This window comes from Erpetoichthys calabaricus, chromosome 10, assembly GCF_900747795.2.
Source record: "Erpetoichthys calabaricus chromosome 10, fErpCal1.3, whole genome shotgun sequence".
Classification (NCBI taxonomy): Eukaryota; Metazoa; Chordata; class Cladistia; order Polypteriformes; family Polypteridae; genus Erpetoichthys; species Erpetoichthys calabaricus.
In genome coordinates, this window is record NC_041403.2 from 3551130 (window position 1) to 3575551 (window position 24422).

The window sequence follows — 24422 nt, forward strand, 5'->3', positions numbered from 1 at the left end:
AGGCTGACTGAATTTGGAGTGATCCTTTTGGATTATGCAAGAAGGTGATTTTGCTCTACAACGCATATCTGTGTATTTTTTCATTTGTTCTTGTTTCCGTTGTACATGCTGTGCCAAACTAGTATGTTGCTTCAAAGGCAAAGTTGGAAGCAGGTCTCTAATGTTTCATTTAGTTATCATTGGGCCACCGTGTAAGAGTTCAGCAGGGGCCTCATGCATAACGCCGTGTGCAGAATTCACACTATAACATGGCGTAAGCACAAAAGCGGAACTGTGCCAGATGCATAAATCTGTGCAAACTCCAACTTCCACGTTCTTCCACTCCATAAATCCCCGTCAGCGTGAAAAGTAACACACGTGCACACGCCTGCTGCCCCGCCCCAGATCCTCCCAGAATTACGCCTCTTTGAATATGCAAATCAATATAAATAGCCCTTAAGCTCAGCATTCTGTGAAAAGGCAATGGCAAAAGCACAGGGGAAAATAGAAGAATTTCAGCAAATACCAAGTGGAGGCAAATAAAAATGTACTATTTGTTGGTTTAAAAAGTGGTATAAACAACAAAAGGAAGTTGATCGAGTGACAGAGTGTCAGAGAAACTCGAAAGCTGAAGTTCACAAAGTCGCACAGTGCCCAAAATAAAAAAGTTGTCAGATATCAAAATCGCTGTGAAAAGGGGAGTCGTAGCCCACCGTCTGAGTGTCATATGAAAGCTTATTAGGGTACAGAGAAAACAAAATAGGCACACAGTGGGGAAAAAAGCATGAAATGTCAACTTTAATCACGTAGTTTATTTTGTCATTAAAGTAGAACATCATAAACTTCATCTTAAAATTGTTTAATTTATTAGTTTCTCAAATCCCATCGTAACTAAAGTAGCACATTAAATGCTTTGTTTTGTATTTGATCTTCTATGTGCTCTGTGTGTGTGAATCACTACGTGCTTCTTAAAATGGGCTTTCTCTTCATCCGACAGGACACAGAATCCATTACATTCCTGATATTACAACTCTCTCAATAAATTAAATACTAAGATGTATACTTGATATCATTTTCATGATGATAGGAGTTAAAGCATGTTATTAAACATGGGAACATGGGGGTGCAGTGACTGTTCCTGCCTCATGCAAGATGCTTGCTGCGCCGTGCGCGACCTTCGATGAAATAATTTATCACAGTAGTACTGTCTCTTTCAAACGTACTAACCTCCAATTCCTGTCCTTACTTTTCTTTCTCCAAATACACAATCGCCACACAATCAGCTCTGTAATAGACGTTAAGCCATCTGTAAGCTTAGAACGGCGATTCTTCAAAACGTTTAAGGGACATTGAAATATCTTCATAGTACGTGTTTAGAAGAATACAGCGCGAGGCAGGAACAATCCGTGAACAGAGTACCAGCTCCTCACTAGTGCTGCGGCACCATGTCCTCACATGTTTAATTATTAACAATATAGATTATTTAAATGAAGTTAAAGTTTTATCTGTATAATATAATAAACATATTTTGCTGCATTTCATCTTAAAAATTATATGGTCATCATATGTAAATATGCGCTTTATAAAGTGGCTCAGGTTATGCAATATTATAACTGTATCGCAAGTTTACATTGAAGTAATTGTACTTATAAGTACTAAGTTCTACAAGGAGCACTGTGTAGGAGTGCGTTTAGAGTTCTTGGGATGAAACTGTTTCTGAACCGTGAGGTCCGTACAGGAAAGGCTTTGAAGCGTTTGCCATGTGAGAGCAGTTCAATAGACAGCAAGGCTGAGGCAGCGTGTGCTTAATGCTGTATACAGATAATTCTCTTTCCGATCAGCTGCTGAGCTGTGATTCCCCACTCAGATACAGTGATATAAATACTCCGAATGGTGCAGTGAGAGTAATATGGAAAAAGATGATCCGCTGTGGCAACCCCTAACAGGAGCAGCTGAAAAAAGAAAAAGGTGCAGTGAGGGTAACAACGCTAAAGCAGCTATGGTATTTAGAATACCTTGGCTATTCCGTGGACCATTATATTGTTACAGATTAATTACAATCAGATGCCTTAAACTAATAAACATTATGCAGTTAGTTTCAGTGTATATGATAAAGACGAGTCAGGGATGTTTGATCTAAAAGAAAGGATAACCACACAGGAACAAAAGCACTGCTTTGACTCTGGGTGCCGCCAGTTTGCAAAACCGAGCGCAGAACTTGCTTAAGACAAGGTATGAGGTACCATGGAAATGTGCATGGCTTTACGCCACACAATTTGAGCGTGGAAATGATCGCACATAACATTTTTGTGCGTATGCACCATTTATACGTGAGGCCCCAGGTGACTTTTGTGTGTGCAGTAGCTGATATGTCTATAAAAAATCAGTCACAAATGACTTTGCAAACAGTCCTTTAACACCCTGTTAAAACGCTCTATCTCACCATTTGCTTGTGGATAGTAAACAGAACTGTGAGCATTTATGATGTCCCTATCACTAAGAAATGCTTCAAATTCAGAAGACGTAAACTGAGATCCATTGTCAGTAACAATTTCCAGTGGATTCCCTTCCAAACTGAAAACAGTGCACAAAAAATGTATAATGGTTTCCGAAGTCACAGCAGATGCAAAAGCAACCTCTGGCCACTTACTGAAGTAGCCAATAAGTGTAATTGCATAACAATAGCCATATGGTGCAGTTTGGAATGGCCCCACAATATCAATGGCAAGTTTGTTCCAAGCTGTATTTGAGATTGGCACTGGTTGTAATGGAGCTGTATTAGTGTTAGCAGTTTTATCGTGCTGTATGCAAGCTGTACATGATTTGATAACATCTTCCACTTGGGAGTCCATGCCAGGCCACCAATATAAATCCCTGAGTCTCTGTTTCGTTCGTACAATCCCTTGATGAGTAGAATGTGCCAGCTGAATCACCTTAGACTGTAATTCTGATGGAACAATGACCCAATGAGTGCCACGAATAATAAGTTGCATTTTGTACAGCCAACTCTTTCTGAATTCTAAAATATGGAATAACATCAGATTCAAGTCCTTCTGAAGTACAAGGCCATCCTTTAGTAATATAAGTCTTGACCTTTTGTAGAATAGGGCATGAGGCACAAGCACTTTGAAACTGCTCTGCAGTCACTGCAGCAAAGTCAACAGACACCAGCACAACAAATTCCAAGTCAGGGTCTTGCTCTGATACTGTCTCAGACAGTGGCAGGCGTGATAAGCAGTCAGCAGTGATATTGTCATGCCCAGGTTTATACTCAATACTGTAGTTGAATGACATAAGTCGCGCTGACCACCTTGCAATTCTCATGCCCTCTCGTCCAAGCCCCTTGCTAGTAAGTAGTGCGGTTAATGGACAGTGGTCAGTGCGTAAGGTAAGATGATGTCCCCACAAGTAGCTACGCCATTTCTCTGTGGCCCACACACAAGCAAGAGCCTCTTTTTCAATAGTAGAGTACTGTCTTTCACAGTCTGACAATGTATGAGATGCAAAGGCAACGGTTTTCTCAAATCCACCAAGATTCTGTGTAAGAACAGCACCAATACCATAATCCGAAGCATCTGTAGTTACAATTGCAGGCAATGAAGGGCCAAAAATTGCAAGCACTGGACTGGTAGCAATAAGTTTCTTAATACAATCATAGCTTTCTTGTGCAGCATTTGTCCAAGAAAATTCTCCAGAATTCATAAGCAGTACACAAAGGGGTTCTACCACAGTGGCATAATTTGGAATGAACTTAAAGTACCAAGCAGTCAGCCCAAGAAATGAAGAAGATACATCATGAGGTGGTGGAGCTTCAGTTACTGCACTTATGTGTTCAACATTGGGCTGAAGGCCAGCAGAAGAAATTCTATGGCCTAAAAATGTCAGTTCAGTTTTTCTGAATTGACATTTCTCCATATTAAGCTGCAGCCCACTGTCATGAAGACAATGAAGTACTGTTGGGCCCGGATGAAGGTAAAACCATCTAAGTCACGCAGCATCTCAGTGGTGAAGGGAGTGCTTGCTGACCAGAGGTTCTTCATCGGAGGTGAGCCAATCCCCACAGTATCGGAACAGCTTGTTAAGAGCCTCGAAAGGTGCTACTATACAAGCCTGAAAGACAGAGACCAGGTGAAACACCTGCGCAAGGACATTAAGGCTGGCCTACGGTCCATCGACAGCACCCAGCTACCTGGGAAATTAAAGACCTGGTACTTCCAGTTTGGTCTCCTACCCCGGGCATTGTGGCCCCTTTCAGTTTATGAGGTCCCCATCTCAATAGTAGAGAAGCTGGAAAGAGGAGTCACAGCCTACTTTAAAAAGTGGCTTGGGGTTCCGCGGAGCTTTACCACCATAGGCCTCTACGGAGACAGTGTCTTCAAGCTGCCCCTCACCAGCCTCACAGAGGAGTACAAATGCACTAAAACACGACTGCAGATGACTTTGAATGATTCTCAGGACAAAGTGTTGAGGAGCAACGCACCAACCTTGGCTACTGGGTGAAAATGGAGACCAGCAGCAGCGATGAAGGAGGCAATATCAGCTCTCAGATATACTGACATCATGGGGAATGTTCAGCATGGAAGAGGAAGCCTTGGCCTTACAACTAGCCACCTAGCCTGGAATAAAGCCACTGCTCAAGCACAGAGGAGGATGGTGGTGGAGGAAGTACGCCGTCAGGAGGAGGCTGCAAGGTGGGTGAAGGCAGTCTCCCTTGGCAAACAGGGGCAGTGGACACGGTGGGACAGTGTCGAAAGGAGGAAGATTAGCTGGAACGATGTGTGGGCCATGGAGGCGAGGAGTCTGAGCTTTACCATCAGAGCCACTTATGACGTCCTGCCAACACCAACCAATCTCCATCAGTGGATTGATGAAGATCCAGGGTGTGCCCTTTGCTCCAGGCCAGCCTCCCTCCGGAATATACTCACAGGGTGTAAGACCAGTCTCACCCAAGGGCGATACACTTGGCGCCACAACCAGGTCCTAAAGAGCCTTGCGTCCACAATGGAGAAAAAACGATCCTTCATCAATGCTCTTTCACCACCAATGTCTAATCACCCATGGATGACTGCCTTTGTTCAAGAAGGTGCTACAGTTACCAGGAGCAACTCCACACCATCGGAGAAGGGTAGGCTGTGCTTAGCACGTGACTGAAAACTGCTGGTAGATATTGGCCAACAGTTGGTGTTTCCCCCGGAGATTGCCACTACTACCTTGAGACCTGACATGGTGCTCTGGTCCACTTCCTTAAGGAAGGGTTACATTATCGAGCTCACCATACCCTGGGAGGATTCTGTGGATGAGGCATACAAGCGGAAATATCTATGCTATGCTGAGATAGCTGCTGAAGCGCAACATCGTGGCTGGACCATGGAAGTTCGCCCAGTGGAAGTTGGATGCAGAGGGTTTGTGGCAACATCTACCATCAAACTGATGAGAGACCTGGGAATTAGGGGCCAGAGCCAGCACGCAGCCATCAAAGCTGCATCAGAGGCATCGGAGAGAAGTAGCCAGTGGCTTTGGATGAAGAGGAATGCCCCCTGCTGGGCCCCCAAGTAACAAACTTAGGCTGCCATACATAGGTTCATGAGATGTCAGTCATTTGACACCAACGCGACTCTCATGACTAATTGGGAATGGGACGCAAGCTTAGGGCTGATAACCCTATAGCTGGCCACCTCTGGTGAGGGTGTATAGTGTGAAAGAGTGAAACACCCCATGAGCCAGAGGAACACTACTGATGATGCGTCCCAATATCCTACAAACTTCTCCAAGTCTACCATTCACCATTCACCGACAAGCGTAACTAAACCTATTGTACGTGCTTGCACAAGGATAGTAACATCTCATTCTGTGTTTCGTAATCTTGTAACCTGTGTTCATTACAGATGGTGAGTCCCCATATACTATAATGTCATCTAAGTAACACTGCACCCCATCCTGCCCTGGAAGTATCAGGGACATCATTCTCTTTAATACACTTGGAGCTGACGCCAGACCATAAGGTACTGTTTTAGAATGAAAAAGTTCATCATGTGTTATAAATGCAGTAATATCTCTGCTATCTTCATGTAAAGGTACCTGATGGTAAGCATTTCGAAGATCAATGGTGGAGAACATTTTAGCTCCTCATAGCTGTGTAAACACTTCTTCTATCACCACAGCTTTGTTTGGCTCACGAAGATCTACATATAGTAGTATTTCACCTGATTTTTTTTAATTTCTACTAATGGTGACACCTAAGGAGACCAATCAGTTTTTTCTACAATGTCTTCCTGTTCAAGTCTCTTTAGATCTTTAGAGACAGACTCACGGACAGAAAATGGTAGACGACGAAGTTTCTGTTGAACAGGTGTTACCTCATGTCATAGTTTAACCTTATGTATAAATCTATCAGTCACACCTAATGCATGAGCATTCTTAATATTCATTACTGTCATGTTGTATACGGGGTCATTGGGCATTTTCTTGGCTCCAATTTGTCCATTTCTGATTTCTAAGTTAAGTGCCATAAAAAGGTCCATGCCTAACAAAGCTGCTCCCAGTGGCACAACTTAAAATGTGGCTTGTGTATGGTTTGTATCCCTTGTAATGAAAAGAGTAATACATCCCAGTACTGGAATTGGTTTCTGCATATAAGTCTTTAGTTGCACTTTTGACTGAACAAGTGGTACATTACTAAAATGTTGACGATAGAATACTTCTGGCAGAATTGAAACTGCTGAGCCAGTGTCCACAAGTAAGTTTGCTTGAACTGGTTGAGTGCAGTAGCAAAGTGTAAAATGTTATTTTTAATTTTATTTTATTTTATTGTTATGAACTTCCCCAAAACAGTTGATCCCTGTAAATAGTTAATAGTATACCAACAATATAATTTGTTGTAGTACGGGCGTTATTTTAGCCAAATTAAGCAATTATGAATGGTTTGTGTATAAGCAATTTCTTATTCATTGTTTTCAGACATTACGTATTTTTATGCATTTTACATTACAAAAAAACACACAGTTACTATTGTTTAACATTTTAATAAAAGCTTTAAATGAACAACAACACAAAAACACAGCAAACAAATTAAATAAAGGCCAAACCCAACAACAACAACACAACACTATGACTCTTTGAATAAAGGTTTTTAGGCCAGGTTGGCATTCAGAAATGCCAGATGCCTCAGCTTAGATGGGCTGATGCGATTTCTCCTCTCCGTGATTATTTGTCCTGTTTTTGAGAAGACTCTTTTTGAGGGGACCGATGTAGCGACAATGCAAAGTCTTCCTACCATTACCTTAACCAGGCGTGGGTAGACTGCAGCCTTGGCCTCCCACCAGCTCAGTGGGTCTTCAGCTCTTTGGATGAGGGGCTCCTCAAGATAGGACTTCAACTCCAGAATAGCATCAGCTGTGGGATTTCTCCTTGCAGTGTCTCCTGCTGCTCTTTCGTCAAAGAGCCTCCACACAGCAGAAGCTTGTGGTTCCTGTAAACGCGCTCCTGGTCCAATTTCTTCCTCTTGGCCCTCTGATGGAGGAGCAGACAGGCTGCTGGGGTTGCATCTTGCTGCTGCTGCACTTATTCTTTGAAATGCCTCATCCACAGCTCTGTTGTCATTAAATGCTACCTTTTTCCAGAGCAGTGGTCTCTGAAAGCACAGTGTTGTACTCCATCCTCAGATATATAGTTATGGAATAATTGTTTGGGACAAAGTTTTTCTGCTAGGGAGAACATACATGGGGTTTAAGGCCTGTACAAAAATTGTAAATCCTCTGTCCTCCCCAATGGAAAATGGTTGAAAGTCACTAGCTATCATTTTAGCCAGCTCCTCATCGACAGTTGTTTGTTTGTTTGTGTCATTTGTTTTGGAATAAATGTGCTTAATTTGGTTTGAACTGAAGACCGTGTTATACCTGCAGTTTTCGGTAAGACTGTGGATGCTGCAGCAGAAGCTCTTTTCCAGGGTCAGCGGATGGCAGGAGAGAGGGCACGCTCTCCTCCAGTTGCACGGATGGGTGGCTGGTTCTTATATGATGTGCAGGTTTGTTGTTGACCCTGCTCTAACGGATATTTTCATATTACAAATTCTGCACTTAGCTTTGCAGTCTCCAATATCACTGAAATGCAGTCAGATGCTGCTTCTTTTTCGGCTTTCACTCATTTCTTCACTCTTCTTTTTTTCTTCACGATGCGCTTGCATTTAAATCTGGCTCCCCGTCTGTCGCAGTGACAGATACACAGAGCGTACCTGGCCTGTACCAACACTCACTGTCTTCGGAGCGTCTGCCCCCCTACCTACTTTCACATAATGGTACGATCCTAGTCCGATGTGTTGTTCGTGAACGAGCCGGTGTTCTAACGAAACATTCTACCCATCGAAATGATCTGCTTACTGATACTACGCATGCGCAGACCAAAATTACGCAACTTTTCTCGAAGCTTACCAACTGCTTGTCGATCTGTCCTACCAAGTGTTGAAGTTTGAGGTAAGTGTTACTGTATTTCAGTAATATGTATGCTTTTCTTAGCCTTACTACATTAATGCATTTATTACAGTTTACTGCATAGGTATTTTTAACTGATGACATGGTATGACGTTATAAGTTTAATGCTACGACTTACAATAAACGGATGGGTGTAACATATACGGTGTATATACCATTCATGCCAAGTAATCTGTTGCTTTTGTTGACATAGTGTGTAATGAATAAACTGTTAATTTAATGTGCTAATTACAACTTGTTTATTTTGCTTTTTTAAGCTATGGAAAAAAAGTGGGAAGAAATTTATAACTCACAAAAGGAGGGCTAATGGATGTGTTAACCAGTGAGTCTGCCATGAGAACTGCAAGGATGGACATAGCCTGTGAGGCAATACAACGATATGATTCAAATACAGTAATATACAGTATTTTATCATACAGTTCATAAGGATTCTTCTGCAAAAGTTCTGTTAATGTGAAAGGAGCATCCCAATGTTCTAAGGTCCAATACTTGTTTGTAATGATATCTGATTAACATCTTTGATATTGCATTTTGGAAAACCTAACATGATGCAACACACTTTCAAATTTTGTTAGGTTTGCTTGAAGAATTATTTTGTCAGAAGCCGCAAATATTAGCATACTAGCAATAAAATAATTGAAAGTAAATTAAATATTGAGTGAAGATTATTTTCTTATTTTGAATAACAGCAGTATGTTACACCTAACACTACTATTGCTTTTTCAAAATACTGAAAATTAATCAAATGACTGATGTTAAAGCTTGTATACTAATGAGAACAACTGTGATTCTAGGCAATGCAGTAGGATTATTGCTTGGTTTGTTCCAAGATGATCCCAACAAAAGCACAATTGAAATGGTAACAATATTTCAACATGTACCATCCACAATAATATAATATCCTACTATGCTCATTTTCAGTCCTCATAATTTTGTTCTTGGGGTCTAGTAATATACCTTAACAAGTAAAATATGAACTGCTTCTACACCTGCTTGGCCGCATTGGAAGAAATAGTTCATTGAATCAGTCACTATTATTACTGTTTCCATGTTCAGACTAATCGTTATGTTTTATTTTTCAGGTGCAATGTGATATGTGCAGTCGCTGGGCACATTTTGAATGTGAAAAATACAATGAAAAAATTGAAATAACATATGTTTGTAAAAAATGTATAGATAAATAATTATTGTTCTTTGGTCTTTGTTGTTGGAGTGTTTTATTGTTCACAAATGTATGTAAATTAAAGCCTTTCTATTCTTCCTATGATGTGCTATTGTTTTATTTGAAATGCCCTCAAATAAGGTGCTTTATGGACCTTAAAGGTTTCACTTAATATGTTCAATAGAAAATATTACACATACTTTATAATGTTGTATGTAATACAGTTGTTGTTTATTTTGTTATACTATACTGTATATAATGTGTCAGCTTTGCAGTATATTTCAGTCCTTGGAAATGTGTTACTGATGTACCCACATGCATTATAAAGGTAGGATGTTTCGATAAGGTAGCACCAATCGATAGATATATCTGTCGAAATAAACTACGGTAGGATACTTCGACAAAGTAGGACAAATCGTCAGAACACCGGCATTATGAGCCAATGTTCTGTGTGCCCATATAAGTAAAGTCCCGCCCCTGCCGAATGGATTTTCAGCAGAGCTGAGCAGGAGCGGCTGAAGCTTCGGCTCTGCTCGACGGGCATCGGCTCCTCTCGTTCGCTTCAAAGCATCGGCTCTTAGAGTCGGCTCGTTCGCGAACGACACATCACAACTGTAGGGGTAGGTTGTGGTTTCAGTTTCTTTCCCGGTTTTTTTATTTCATTTACTTTATGTTAATAATTTATAATCGATTTCATTTAGTATTTAATAGGCGGAGGGGAGAAGACGTTAACGTGACGCTCTGTCTATTTCTTTACTTTTGTTTTGAAAAGAGATTTTCTGGAAGAGGAAAATAAAAGCTCGTGTTTTAAACCAACGTGCCTACGTGACAATCATTTACATAACACAGGGAAAGGCGGATTCCAGTTGGTTACACAGGCAGCTTGAAGGGACACTGAGCACCAGAGACCCTTTCTCCGTTGTGCAACTGTAGTGTCATCGATGCTAAGAACATTAAGGTCAGGCACAGTAACTTCTTGCACAGCACAAGTGGATGTGGCACCGCGACATACTTTAGCAAAATGACCAAATTTACCGCAATGTCTGCATCTTACTGCTTTTGCTGGTCAATTGGGGTTATTAGCCAGGTGCATTCGAGATCCACAGCGATAACATGTTTTTTGTTGCACCACAATTGAAGCCTGGGCTGCTGCTGCTGTTTGTTTTGCAGATGCACGCGCATTAAAAGCGGGTTCCTGCCTCGCTCTTCCCGTATCTTGTGGATTTGTGTGTATACAGTATTATTAACAGACAATTCAGTATTAATAACCATGCATTAGCTTAAGCCACAGTACATTCAAATTGCCCAGCAATCGTTTTTTGTAATGTAAGGTCCGTCTCTAGCAATAATCGTTCTCGAATGCGAGGCACATTTGTTTTCTCTATGATTTGATCTCTGAGCATGTCATCCGCTAGCACGCCGAAATCACAATTAGCAATCAGCTCGCACAATGCGGCAACATATTGCAAAGTAGATTCACCAGGCTTCTGCGCTCTTTGGCGAAACTTACTTCTTTCGGCCACAACGTTCACTTTTGGAATTAAAAAGTCTTTTAGTGCAGCAAGGGCAGCAGTGAATGTATCATCAGTAATAGCAAGAGTGTAGAAAATGCGCTGAGCTTCAGTCACTAGGCAATGAATCAATAGGGCACGTTTACGTTTATCTGATAGCGGCGTGTCAGTAAGAGCTAGCACATAGTTCTCAAACATCCTAATCCAAGAATTAACAGCTAAATCCACCACTTAACAGCTAAAACTACAATTAATACCAGAACTGAAATATCACTGGTGTCTACTTGTGCCAGTGTCATATTTCAGTGTTTTACTTTTTAATAAATTTGAAAAAATTTCTAAAGGCTCACTCTCAGTTTCTCATTCTGGGGCACTCAGTGATGTTTGACAAAGGAAAAATGAAACAAAACTATTTTAGCACAAGGCTGCAACACAACAAGATGTGTTCAAAGTGAGGGGGTCTGAAGACTTTTTGAGGGCGCTGTGTGGTTTTATATTTTGTGTCCCAGCACCTAAAGTTCAAGATAAATGGAAGAAATGGAGCAGGCAGCTGTGTAAAGGACAATCAAAGTCAGCTGGCATATCACAGTAAAAAAGACGGAGAAATCAGACATCTAAAGAAGGACTTCAAGGGTTTTGGATTCACGTGGAAAGGAGCTGAATTATATGAGCTCTGAGGAAACCAAACTGTTTGTCACTGAGAAGCAAGAAATAAAAGTGAATTGTGTTCAACTTGTATGTGACAGCAGCTGTCGCTATCATTTTATAGCTGGCCAAGGGTTTGTATGACAGATTTGTTTTCCTTAAACTGAAAATCGTCCATTAACAGATTTTACATTATTTTTATTACTTGTCTGGTGCAGCAGACAGAAGCAGGCAGCACATCTGTGGGAACGAGATTAACAAGAGCACGTGTCGTGTGGCCCCCCCTGTGCCTCTACTGCGTGGTGGGCAGCTGGACTGGCACTCGGTGTCGCTCCTTAACATGCTGGTGCTGCATGACTCAAATCACATGACATCCCCTGTGCTACCATTGCAGCAATCAACTCACCAGCTTGTGACAGAGTACATGTAAAACCAAATTACATTTGCAGTTGCCATATCAGTGCATTTTACTGTATTAGTGAATGAACACCTTAAAAAGTGACCGTTGTCATCCAGCTTATTAAATCAGAGAATCAGAGTCCAACTGCACAGTCCTGCTGCTCATCTTAAGTAAAACGAAGGACCACCAGAGACAACCCATCAGTTAGGGTTTTTTTATATAAACACATTCACAGGTTCATCATGATGCATGTGATGGTCACGTCACTTCATTTATAACACAAAGTATCCCAATACCAGACTATTGGTACACACAATGGAAGGAACACCCTGATTGCTACTCGAGCAGCTCTGGTCACTAGAGGGCAGTAGAGAATGGCCGTGTTCATTTAATGTCCTGGGAGGTCATCTACTCCTCTCATGGGCCCATTTGTCTCGTTCCTGATTAATGTCCCATCAGGCTCTGCCAGGCGGCAGTTACTCACCCTTGTTGTTCACGTTGGACTGGATGAACTTAAACTTCTTCAGCAGAACTTCACTAATGAGGCTGAGTTTGCTTGCTTCCACAACATAGACGATGCAGTGCACCTTATCAGCCAGACAGGGATTCTCTCTGTAGCATTTGGATCTATAGTTTATTGGTGCTTTGGGATTGAACTGGAAAGAAAAGGATAGTTTAATTAATGACGCAGGGGTGCAGCCCCCAGACACACACGTCTACTGTTCTTCACAAGCATCTTTCTCCTGGTTATTTCCAATTAGTTACACAGGAATGCACCACACAATCGCTGGTTGTCCACACTCGAGTGCTCATCCTGAACCTTAAATTCACAATAAAAGAACATGGCACTGCAAGAAAATGAAAAATATACAAACAAACAACTCCAAAATAGAAATAGAAAATAGAAAAAGAAAATAAATAAAGGGACCTAACATATCCAAAGACAATAAGAATGGCAGAAAAATGTTTTAAAATAAACAATTCATAACATATTCTTAGTTTTTTAATGTGTTCATTTTCTGTAGTTGATTAATTTTTGTTCAATCTAATTTCATAGAATGTTTTTTTATTTTAAAAATGATTGTGTTCTTGTAATACCAGTAAACGCATGGCAATCACTCTGTGTGTCATATAATCGTTGGAGGAATGACAGATGATGGAGGGTGGGACCGTTTTGGGAGGTTATGGATTTAATGAAATACATATATATGTACGTACATTAATAAATATATTGTAAGTACAATAGAAGTGTAATTGTTATTAATGGTGTTGAGTTGTCGCACATATATGTATGAAATATATTTAAGTATAGAAGCGCGTTTTAGGCGCCTGCGTTCATTGTGTCTATCCATGTGGGATTGTGTGTGTATTTGAGCTTGCGTTGCAGGTGCCAGCGTACATATGCCGTGTAGTGTGGACGTGTGGGTGGTTCCGTACTGTAACAGTGGAATGCGACTGAAATATGCGCTGAATATTGTTGTTTCTGTTGTTAGTTGGTTTGAGCCATGACTCGTTTTGTTTTTGAGCCGTGACTCCTTTCGCAAGCGCATTGTAGGCGTGCGCATGGACCTTTGCTTTGAGCCGTAACTCCTTTAGAAAGCGCGTTGTAGGTGCGCTTACAGCATGGACCTTTGGTTTGAGCTGTGCGCGTTGTCACAGCATGGATCTTTGGGGATTCGGGGATGCCGTACATCCAGTGAGCCATGCGATTGAAATATGTGCTGAATATTGTCGTTTCTGTTGTTAGTTGATGAGCCCTGTGTCCCGCGGTTTGAGACATGAATCCTTTCGTTTTTGAGCTGTGACTCCTTTTGCAAGTGCGTTGTAGGCGCATGTGTTGTCACAGTATGGACCTTTGGTTTGAGCATTGTCACAGCATGGACCTATGCGGTGGTGTGGGCGGTCATGTCCGGGCGGCCGTACAACCTGGCGTGCACGCTTTACCTGAGGTGTAGTTCACAGGTCGTAGTCTCGTTTCTGTGTTTTCTTTGGTGTGAGCCGCGACTCCTTTTGCAAGCGCGTTGTAGGCGCACGCGTTGTCACAGCATGGACCTTTGCTTTGAGCCGTGACTCCTTTCGCGCTTGCCGTGACTCCTTTCGCAAGCGCGTTGTAGGCGCGCGCGTTGTCACAGTTGGTGTGTGTCGTGACTCTTTTCGCAAGCGTGTTGTAGGCGTGCGCGTTGTCACAGCATGGACCTTGGGGTTTCCGTACATCCGGTGAGCCCTGTGCCAATCCGGTTTACAACCTTCGGTTAGTAATATGGATTTGTCAATTCAGTTTATGTATCTTCTGTTCTGTGTATTGATTCCGAGGGGGTCAGGCCCACTGACACTGCTGCTTTATAAGCTCAACACCAACAGCAACATTTATTTCTAATGCACATTTTCATATAAAGAATGTTGATCAGAGTGTTTCACAAAACAGCAAAGAATAAGTTGCAAGAAAAAATACAAATTGAAAAATAAGGCAAGAACAAGAATGAAAAAGTGACACACAAAAAAGAATAAATGAGGATAAATCAACACGCACTTAACGACACCTTATTTTTGTACAGCACTCTGTATAAAGCACTGTGACCAGTTCTCCGTTAAAATAGAAGTGCAGATGATACGAGTGACTAAATACTGAACTGGTCCACATAGAAATGCAGGTTTGTTAAAACACACAGAGAACGAGGCAGCAGTGACATAACGACTTACAGTACATAACACACATTCACCAGTGAGGCCTCAGCACTGGTGGTGGGATTCACATTAGCCCTATTGGTCTTGTTGCCCGAGTCATTGTTTTTGGAGTCTCTTTGTTCTTCTTGAATGTTCTAAGTATCCGTTTTTGACCTCTGATTTTTGGACTTTTGGCTGTTGTCTTTGGTATTTGAATTTGGATTTAATTTTGTTTTTTCAGGTTTGAGTTTCATCCTAGGAGACAATATTTTTGTTTTTGTCTTCTTTAAATCTTTTTTTTCGTTAAATAAAATGTACTTAAAATATTATTACTACTATTATTTGCCATGGGGCAAGGGTTATAGTTTCCCCACTCTCTTTTGGAGATTTATAGACTTGGGCCCCTTTCGGTGGTTCTCCTGAAAGACACTGACTACCGTTGTGACATCATGTGGTATCTGGAGGAAACTTGCACAGCAGTACTAACATCCATTATGGTGGACTGACGTTCACCAAGTATTTGTGCGAAAATGTTCTTGCACTTCAGACTGTGTTGGTTGCCTTTTTTATGCTACATACACACACTTGTGTTCATGTGCTGTTTTTTCTTTTATGTTTATAGGTATTGTGCTGACAATACAGGGCATGGATTGTAAAAAATGACTAGCCAAGGTCAAAACCTGAAAGACAAGATTTAGTAAACATAGCCCAGGACATGAGACCACCCAGAGTGTTCTGACTAGCTGCATCACCATCTGGTTGAACTGCAGCATCTGTCATCGTACAGTTCTACAACAGGACTTGGAAGTGATCAGGGGACCTTTGTGCCCTTCATTAAAGAGTTCTTTATAAAGAAATACCTTACAAAGCTTACATCATTGTGGAGGTCTGTTGGTCCCACTTCCATCTGGCAGAAGGTTCTTTAGCATCCAAACCAGTTCTGCCAGGGTATGCAACAGTTTCTAACCCTTGGAGGGCTGAAAAATGGCAAATATGATCCATTATATAAAAAGGGCAACCATAGGCCAGTAAGTTTAACATGCATCACAGGAAAATTAATGGAAGGAATTATTAAGGATTACATTGAGCAACACATGGCAAGGAGAGGACAGTCAGCATGAGGTCAGAAGAGAGAAGTCGTGTTTTACTAACAGGCTGGAATTCTATGAGGAGGCAACAAAAGGATACGACCAGAATGGAGCAGATGAGATTATTTATCTGGACTTTCAGAAAGCATTTGATAAGGTGCCACATGAGAGGGTGGGCATCAAACTAAAAGAAGTAGGATTTCAGGGTGATGTTTGTAGATGGGTGCAGAATTGGTTCAGACGCAGGAAGCAGAGGGTGATGGTGCGAGGAACCTCATCAGGACTGGCCGATGTTAAGAGTGGTGTCAACTGATTCCATTGTTTAGAACTCCCCACTTAAGCAAACAGATTTATTTGGCGCAGCTTCCAGATCTTTACCTGGAAACCCATGAATGTGTCCCGAGTTATGGTTGGTTAAAAAGAGTGGCACCCATAATGAAAACAAAATGATGCTGCGGGAGGTCATACTTGATAGATAGATAGATAGATAGATAGATAGATAGATAGATAGATAGATAGATAGATAGATAGATAGATAGATAGATAGATAGATAGATAGATAGATAGATAGATAGATAGATAGATAGATAGATAGATAGATAGATAGATAGATAGATAGATAGATAGATAGATACTTTATTAATCCCAAGGGGAAATTCACATGCTCCAGCAGCACTTTACTGATACAAAAAAACAATATTAAATTAAAGAGTAATAACAATGCAGGTAAAAACAGACAATAACTTTGAATAATGTTAACGTTTACCCCTTATACGTTAACATTATGCACCTAAAATATGGAATCCTTTACCGATAGAAATTCGACAGGCTAATGCTGTAGAACACAATAATAAAATTGCTGAAGGCCCATTATTTTAAAATGGCTTTTTTGTAGCCACATTTTAGTTGTTTCCCTATTACACTACTGCATACTGGCATTGAATTATCAAGTTCCTCTGGGTTCTGCAATTCCGTACTAATCTGTACCCTTCTCTGCCGACTTTTCTGTTTCTTCAACCTGTGCCTCCACCACCTGATCAAAGCACTTTTAGATACATTGTTTGTATAAAAATGTGCTATATAAAGAAATGTTGTTGTTGTATTGCAAGCATTGTTCTTGTCCATTCTTCCTGTGTTGTACCAGTCTGAATTAATTGATTTACAACTTAATGGTGGAGAGAAAAGAAGGCAGGTACACACCACAAAGCCACCAAACCATTTCAATTAGTTTATAATCTGGGAACAGATGGACACTGCAGGATTAGAAATTACAGAATTAGTTTAAAACTTGAGAAAAAAAGGAGTGCGGAGGTACTTCATTGATTAAGCACTCTGATCAGAATCATTCATCGTAAGGACAAGATATCCAATTAAACGGCTACAACATCACATGTCACAGAATCCCACTTGTGTATTTTAACATAAATATGGCTCATCCCAGGGACCAAAGAGTGAATGACAGAAGGGCGATGACATAGGAAGCAATGTCAGAGATCAAGAGCTGTGAGACAATCTGATTCAGACGTCAGAAAACGTAACTTAAGAACAACAGCAGGACAACATCCACTCCTTGACATTTCTGATTTCTGATTTTCAGTAAGCTTTTCCAAAACTGTTTATTCCAGACTTTGCTGTCTATTATATTTTCCATTATATTTCTTTCTGTTTGGTATTTTTATATGTTAATAAAAACCACATTGCTTTTATATTTTCCATACTTTTTTATTTTTTTTATTTAGAGTACTTGAAATAATAATAATAATAATAATAATATATTTTATTTATATAACGCCTTTCCCATGCTCAAGGCACTTACAGAATAAATAAAGAACGGCAGAAAATAAAATGGTACCAAGTGTGAGTTAGATGGCTGCTGTCTCTTTCACAGGGTTTATTAAGGCTACTCAGGTCATTTCTCAATAATTAGAACAACTGCGGTAAAAGAAAGACATTGTTTGGCTGGTAAGCAGCATATCACCAAAAGAGTTGTGCTTTTATGTGTGCCGTGGTAGCACCAGCATGTTTGATAGAGCGGTGAGTCCCTACTCAGAGAATCTTATACAGAATATGGCGGAGTAACCGGCACTGGGCACCACTCGAGATTTCGTCTGGCTAAGATCTCTGTATGTACTGCACGTGTGTTTTAATCTTCAATGGTGAGAGCAGAAGATCCTGATAAACATACTTGGTAACTCGCACAAACATCACGATAATACAATTTGCTTATTGAGCTGGACATTGATTGTCACCTTTCTATAGTCTTAAAAATGGCTTTTATGAGTAATTACTCTTTAATTTTTCAGTGTTTTTTTGTACCTCACTTAACTTATCCATTTTTATCGTAAATTACTTTGAGAATCTAGCTATGAAGGGTCAGTCCAGCCCAACTTGGTGGTGGTCCCAAGCCCAGATAAACGGGCAGGACTGGTGTCAGGAAGGACATCTGCCACTGATGTAAGAAGAAGGCTGGTCAGATACATCGACTCCGCACAGAAGTGGGAAAAGAAAATTGTAAATCAGTTTTGTGTATGAAAATATGCTACAGGAACAAAGTCAGCAAGATAACAGGCCAGTCGCACCTCATACATGTCTGGGACGTGTCCGTTAATGACACTGATGATGTCATCCACATGGATTCCTGCCTCATCAGAACTCCCTTCCAGGCCCATGGTGTCACACAGGATAAATGGCAGCCTCTTTGTACCTTTTCCATCAAAAACTGGATACGTCCGGTACTGCATGAGTGAAGAAAGAATCCAGTAAGTGCAAAGCCACCTGTCTGATGGGCTATATGCCTACAGACATTTACCAAGCCTTATTTAAAATAAAAAAATAAGTTAATGAATGAATGTGCTATGTTGGAATGCAAAAATGCAATGTCAAGGACAGCATAAAAAAAGGAACATAAAGAAACGAGTCAACAGATGTCATCTTCACAAACGAGAGAGGTTGCTGAGAGTTGCTTAGAGTTTTGGTGTTTTCTGTGATATGAAATTTATTACAAAAATACATTTTGCTCCCATAAACTTGGGTGTTGGTTGCCGCTAAGGAACCATGTGGGAATTTTTAAAGCTTTTTTCCCCTTAGAAGGGTTTTTTTGCTTTTTTTCTGCCTGCACAGGAGCAAAAGTAGCTGGCTGTTTGGAGGTGTGCTTGGAAAAGTTACTTGTAGTGTATTTGTTCTTGTTATCTGTATTTGAGAGAGTTTGGTGCCAGGCTGAGGAGCAGAACTGACAAGGTAGTCTTCACCTAAATTTCAGCCTGTGCCACATGCCACTCCAGGTAAGACTGAGGAGATTAGAAGGTTTAACATGTGGTACAAATCTTGGTGCAGGGTAGAAGGATATAGGTTTATGGGGCATTGGGACTCCTTTTAGAACAGATGGGACCTGTTCCTCCGTGACGGGTTACATCTGAACCAGAGGGGCACCAATGTATTGGGGAGGCGTATGAGTAGGTTAGTTGAGGATTGTTTAAACTAGGGAACGGGGGAAGGGTGTTTAGGACAGGCCAGGTTTAGATCTATACATGGAGGAAAAAACAACAGTGTAGAAATAAAAACGCGCAGTAATGTAAATTCTAACCTAATGTTTAAATTTACAAGGAGCAACACATTAAAAATATCTTGCCATAAAGCTAGAAATATCAGAAATAAGGCAAGTGAGTTGGAGTTGCATGTAGCAGAGGACAAGTCCAACCTTAAATCCCTTCACACCTCTTCGTCAGCATCTTTCGTCTTTTAAATATGTCGATAAGAAGCAAGCAGCCTGCTATCACATCCCCCCACCGCCGTACAGTTTTCTCAGCTCAAGTCTGTTTACCTGCGTGACAGTGGCTTAGAGTTGTATAGATTGGGAAGTCAATCAAAATAACACTATTTATACAGTGAGGTCCATAAATATTTGGACAGAGACAACTTTTTTCTAATTTTGGTTCTGTACATTACCACAATGAATTTTAAATGAAGCAACTCAGATGCAGTTGAAGTGCAGACTTTCAGCTTTAATTCAGTGGGGTGAACAAAACGATTACATAAAAATGTGAGGCAAATAAAGCATTTTTTTTAACACAATCCCTTTATTTCAGGGGCTCAAAAGTAATTGAACAATTGACTCAAAGGCTATTTCATGGGCAGGTGTGGGCAAGTCCGTCGTTATGTCATTATCAGTTAAGCAGATAAAAGGCCTGGAGTTGATTTGAGGTGTGGTGCTTGCATGTGGAAGATTTTGCTGTGAACAGACAACATACGGTCAATGGAGCTCTCCATGCAGGTGAAAGAAGCCATCCTTAAGCTGCGAAAACAGAAAAAACCCATCGGAGAAATTGCTACAATATTACGAGTGGCAAAATCTACAGTTTGGTCCATCCTGAGAAAGAAAGCAAGCACTGGTGAACTCAGCAACACAAAAAGACCTGGACGTCCACGGAAGACAACAGTGGTGGATGATCGCAGAATCATTTCCATGGCTTCACAACAGCCAACCAAGTGAACAACACTCTCCAGGGGGTAGGCAGGTGTATTGATATCCAAGTCTACCATAAAGAGAAGACTGTATGAAAGTAAATATAGAGGGTGCACTGCAAGGTGCAAGCCACTCATAAGCCTCAAGAATAGAAAGGCTAGATTGGACTTTGCTAAAGAACATCTAAAAAAGCCAGCACAGTTCTGTATCGTTATTTGGAACACATGTATTTCATGTGTGTTCCATGTATACCACAGTCTATGTAAACACATCGTTAAAACAAATGTTTTTCATGTTTTAGTAATAATTGACAAAATGTAGACATGAAGCGTATAATGTGTGAAGCCTGAAGTCCAAATATCAAATAAACACTTTCACAAAAGGTACAAATATAACAGAACAAGTGCGCTACTATTCAAGAATAAAACTGCAGAAAAAGAACCCATAATAGGATGCGACATTGACACGTCTTAAATACGACCACTTTGGTGGCACAGCGGTAAGAACTGCTGACTGGTAATCAAAAGGTCACGAGTTAGACCCCTGACGACTCTGTTTTGAGAAGGGAGCTGCTCTTATTCTTACTGTTTTAGGATAAAAACATAAATTTGATTAGAGTCTGTAACAGCCAGTGTAAATTTATGGTACTTGTAAAAGTTAGCTTTGTTTTTTATTTTTATTCAGTTTCATTCTCCCAGTCACGTTCACGCTCCCCCCCGATCTGACACTGCTGTTTTCACATAAAGACACTATAACAGAGGTGAACTCAGATGAAGATGAGGGTTCTACATCAGAGAAAGAATGCACATCACACTTTTGCCATCGCTGTACTTTGTATATGTACACAGGAAGCTCTGCAGTCTACTTGTGACCTTACGCTGTAGGAAGTAAGTAATTAAATAAAGGTAAATAGGTAAATAACATTCAATCTGGGTTTTATATACAAAGTACACCGACAGCAAAAGTGAGACCAGCATTCTTTCTCAGATGTAAAACCCTCGTCATCATCTGAGTTCAACTCTGCTATATCTCTCAGCTCTCTCTGTTTTTTTCAAGTGCGTCTTTGACATCATGGACCACAAGGTGCATACTAATTCAGCGCGAGCAGCAACACTCAATAAAACTGAATAAAAAAAATTCAAGTGATGGTGAGTTACGAAGAAGGAAGATTCACCAAAGATTGTGTGTCAGCTTTTATCCCTCCAGATCAGAGAATTTCCAGTTCCATTGTCTCAAAACACCACTCACATCTACAGTTATTCCCAGTTTCAAATAAAAACTAACAGGGTCAGATCCCTTGGTGTAGTATGTATCGTGATTGTGACTGAGAGAATAAAAGTGAAAAAAAAAAACACTAACTTTTACAAGTACTACAAATATACACCGGCTGTTACAGATTCAATTCAAATGTATGTTTTTATTGTATAATATTAACAATAAGAGCACCTCACTACTCAAAATGGCAAATATATACAAGGCAGGATTGAACCAGGGGACTCTTGATTACAAGTCAGCAGATCTTACAGCTGTGCCACGGAAGCTATTTTATCACCCTTGTACCTTTTGTGAAAGTGTTTATTTGATCTTTGGACTTCAGGCTTAACACATTATATAGTTTATGTCTGCATTTGTCATTTATTACTTCTTCTTCTTTCGGCTGCTCCCGTCACCTTCATGTCCTCTCTCGCCACATCCATAAACCTTCTCTTAGGCCTTCCTCTTCTCCTCTTACTCCTCTTACTTCTCCTCTTACTCATATACTCAGCATCTCTCCTCTGCACATGTCCAAACCAACGCAATCTCTCCTCTCTGACTTTCTCTCCCAAACGTCCAACTTGAGCTGACCCTCTAATGTCCTCATTTCTAATCCTGTCCATCCTCTTCACACCCAGTGCAAATCTCAGCATCTTTAACTCTGCCACCACCAGCTCTGTCTCCTGCTTTCTGGTCAGTGCCACCGTCTCCAGCCCATATACCACAGCTGGTCTCACTACCGTCCTGTAGACCTTCCCTTTCACTCTTGCTGATACCCGTCTGTCAAAAACCACTCCTGACACTCTTCTCCACCCACTCCAACCTGCCTGCACTCTCTTTTGCATTTCTCTTCCACAATTCCCATTACTCTGTACTGTTGATCCCAAGTATTTAAACTCATCCACGTTCGCTAGCTCTATTCCCCTCATCCTCACCATTCCACTGACCTCCCTCTCATTTACACACATGTATTCTGTCTTGTTCCTACTGACCTTCATTCCTCTCCTCTCATATCTCCACTTCTCCAGGGTCTCCTCAACCTGCTCCCTGCTCTCGCTACAGATCACAATGTCATCAGCAAACCTCATAGTCCATGGACAACAATAAAAATTTGTCATTTATTACTAAAATATGAAAAACGTTTCTGTTTTAACGATGTGTTTACATAGATTGTTGTAGACACGGAACACACATGAAATGCATGTGTTCCAAATAACAATCTATTATTTCCCAATACATCTCTAGGTACCTGACTCCCAGATAATCAAGGCTTAAGCTGGAAGAACTTTGTGCCCATTCTGCGGTGGTGGGGGTAATGGAATAGTAGGCTGCTTGCTGCTTTACTTGATCTGCACATTTACAAGACAAAAGACACTGATGGAGAGGTGCGAAGGGATTTAAGGTGGGATGGATTTACAAGTTTTTTTGTAGGCTTTGGTAATTCTAGTGTTAAATGTAAGTCCTCTTCAGTTGGGTGATGAGCCCCATCTTAATGAGAACATGTGGCTTCACCTGGAAAATATTAGGGAAAAGGTCTTATTTTAGGAGTGTGTTATAGACCACCCAATTCAGACAGTAATTTCAACACACATCTTTTTAGTAATATCAGAAAGGCAAATTTACAGGGAGATATTATAGTCATGGGGGACTTTAATTATCCAGATATTAACTGGAATAACCTTGTAGATGGCAGAGCACAGGAGCAGGAGATTTTAGAAATAATCAGTGATCTTTTTTTAACATAGCATGTTAAAGCACCAATGCGGGGTGAGGCCTGTCTGGATTTAGTACTTTGTAATAATCAGGATAGAATTGAGGGTATAGAGGTGATTGGACCACTAGGGTCACGTTGTAATGGCCGACCTCTTACCCGGCCGGCAGCTACACCTCCAAGACCTGTGGCCTGGATAATTTACTGAGCTGAATCTAAATATCAAGCCGTACCTCTAACAAATAAAAATTTTCCCCACAATTGACGGTTTAATTAAGCTCACAAAAACAGATGATATGTAAAATAGGTGCGGAATTATATTAAACGAGCAACAACAAATAACAAAATGCACAATAAATATATATATATATATATATATACTGTATATATATCCCTCCACCAAAGCAACAACACCATATATATATATATATATATATATATATATATATATATATATATACACACACACACAATAAACCCTCCCTTGCCCCTGTAACATATAACAAACAACACAAATACCAAAAACTGAATGAGATACGGAAATGAATGTGAACTTGAGTCCGTTTATAAAAACTGTCCTGAATGCGGTTGACTGAACTAGCGAAAAATGAGTCGTTTGATTTTCCCCGGACAAAATGGAGCAGCCTCACCGTGAATCCTCCGTGCGTGGTGGATGATTAATTCCGACCCCGGGGTCTCTCGTGATGAGGTTATTGAAGTAAGTCCGGTGGATAGAAAAACAAACTGGATGGAAATGCGCGATGTGGAATACAGAAGGTAAAGATGGCTCTTGGTCATGAATGTGAAAAATCTCCTTCTCTCCTTTCTTCCTCTTCTCTCTTTTTTCTCCTCTTCTCTCCCTGATTACTTAAATAGTCCTGAGATGGATGTAATTGAATAATAGCAAACAGGTGGTTGTCCAGGATTGGGGTTGTGGTCTCCTCCCATTATCCATCCCCCTTTACGGGGACGACATTCACTGACACACAAACAGCAAACGAAATGATGGAAACAAGACACACATGGTACTAACACTGACAACACTATTACTACTATGTAG

At 40.7% G+C, this 24422-nt stretch overlaps 1 protein-coding gene across 1 annotated transcript in view; it reads right to left on the minus strand.

Moving 5' to 3' along the window:
- Positions 1-24422, minus strand: part of LOC114658712 (interferon-induced protein 44-like) — a 74622-nt gene that overhangs the window by 8668 nt on the left and 41532 nt on the right. The window contains exons 4-5 of the mRNA XM_028810752.2: positions 18515-18670; positions 12668-12839 (exon numbers count right to left, since the gene is read on the minus strand). Coding sequence (XP_028666585.1) covers positions 12668-12839; positions 18515-18670 — 328 coding nt within the window. The remainder of the gene's footprint in view (positions 1-12667; positions 12840-18514; positions 18671-24422) is intronic.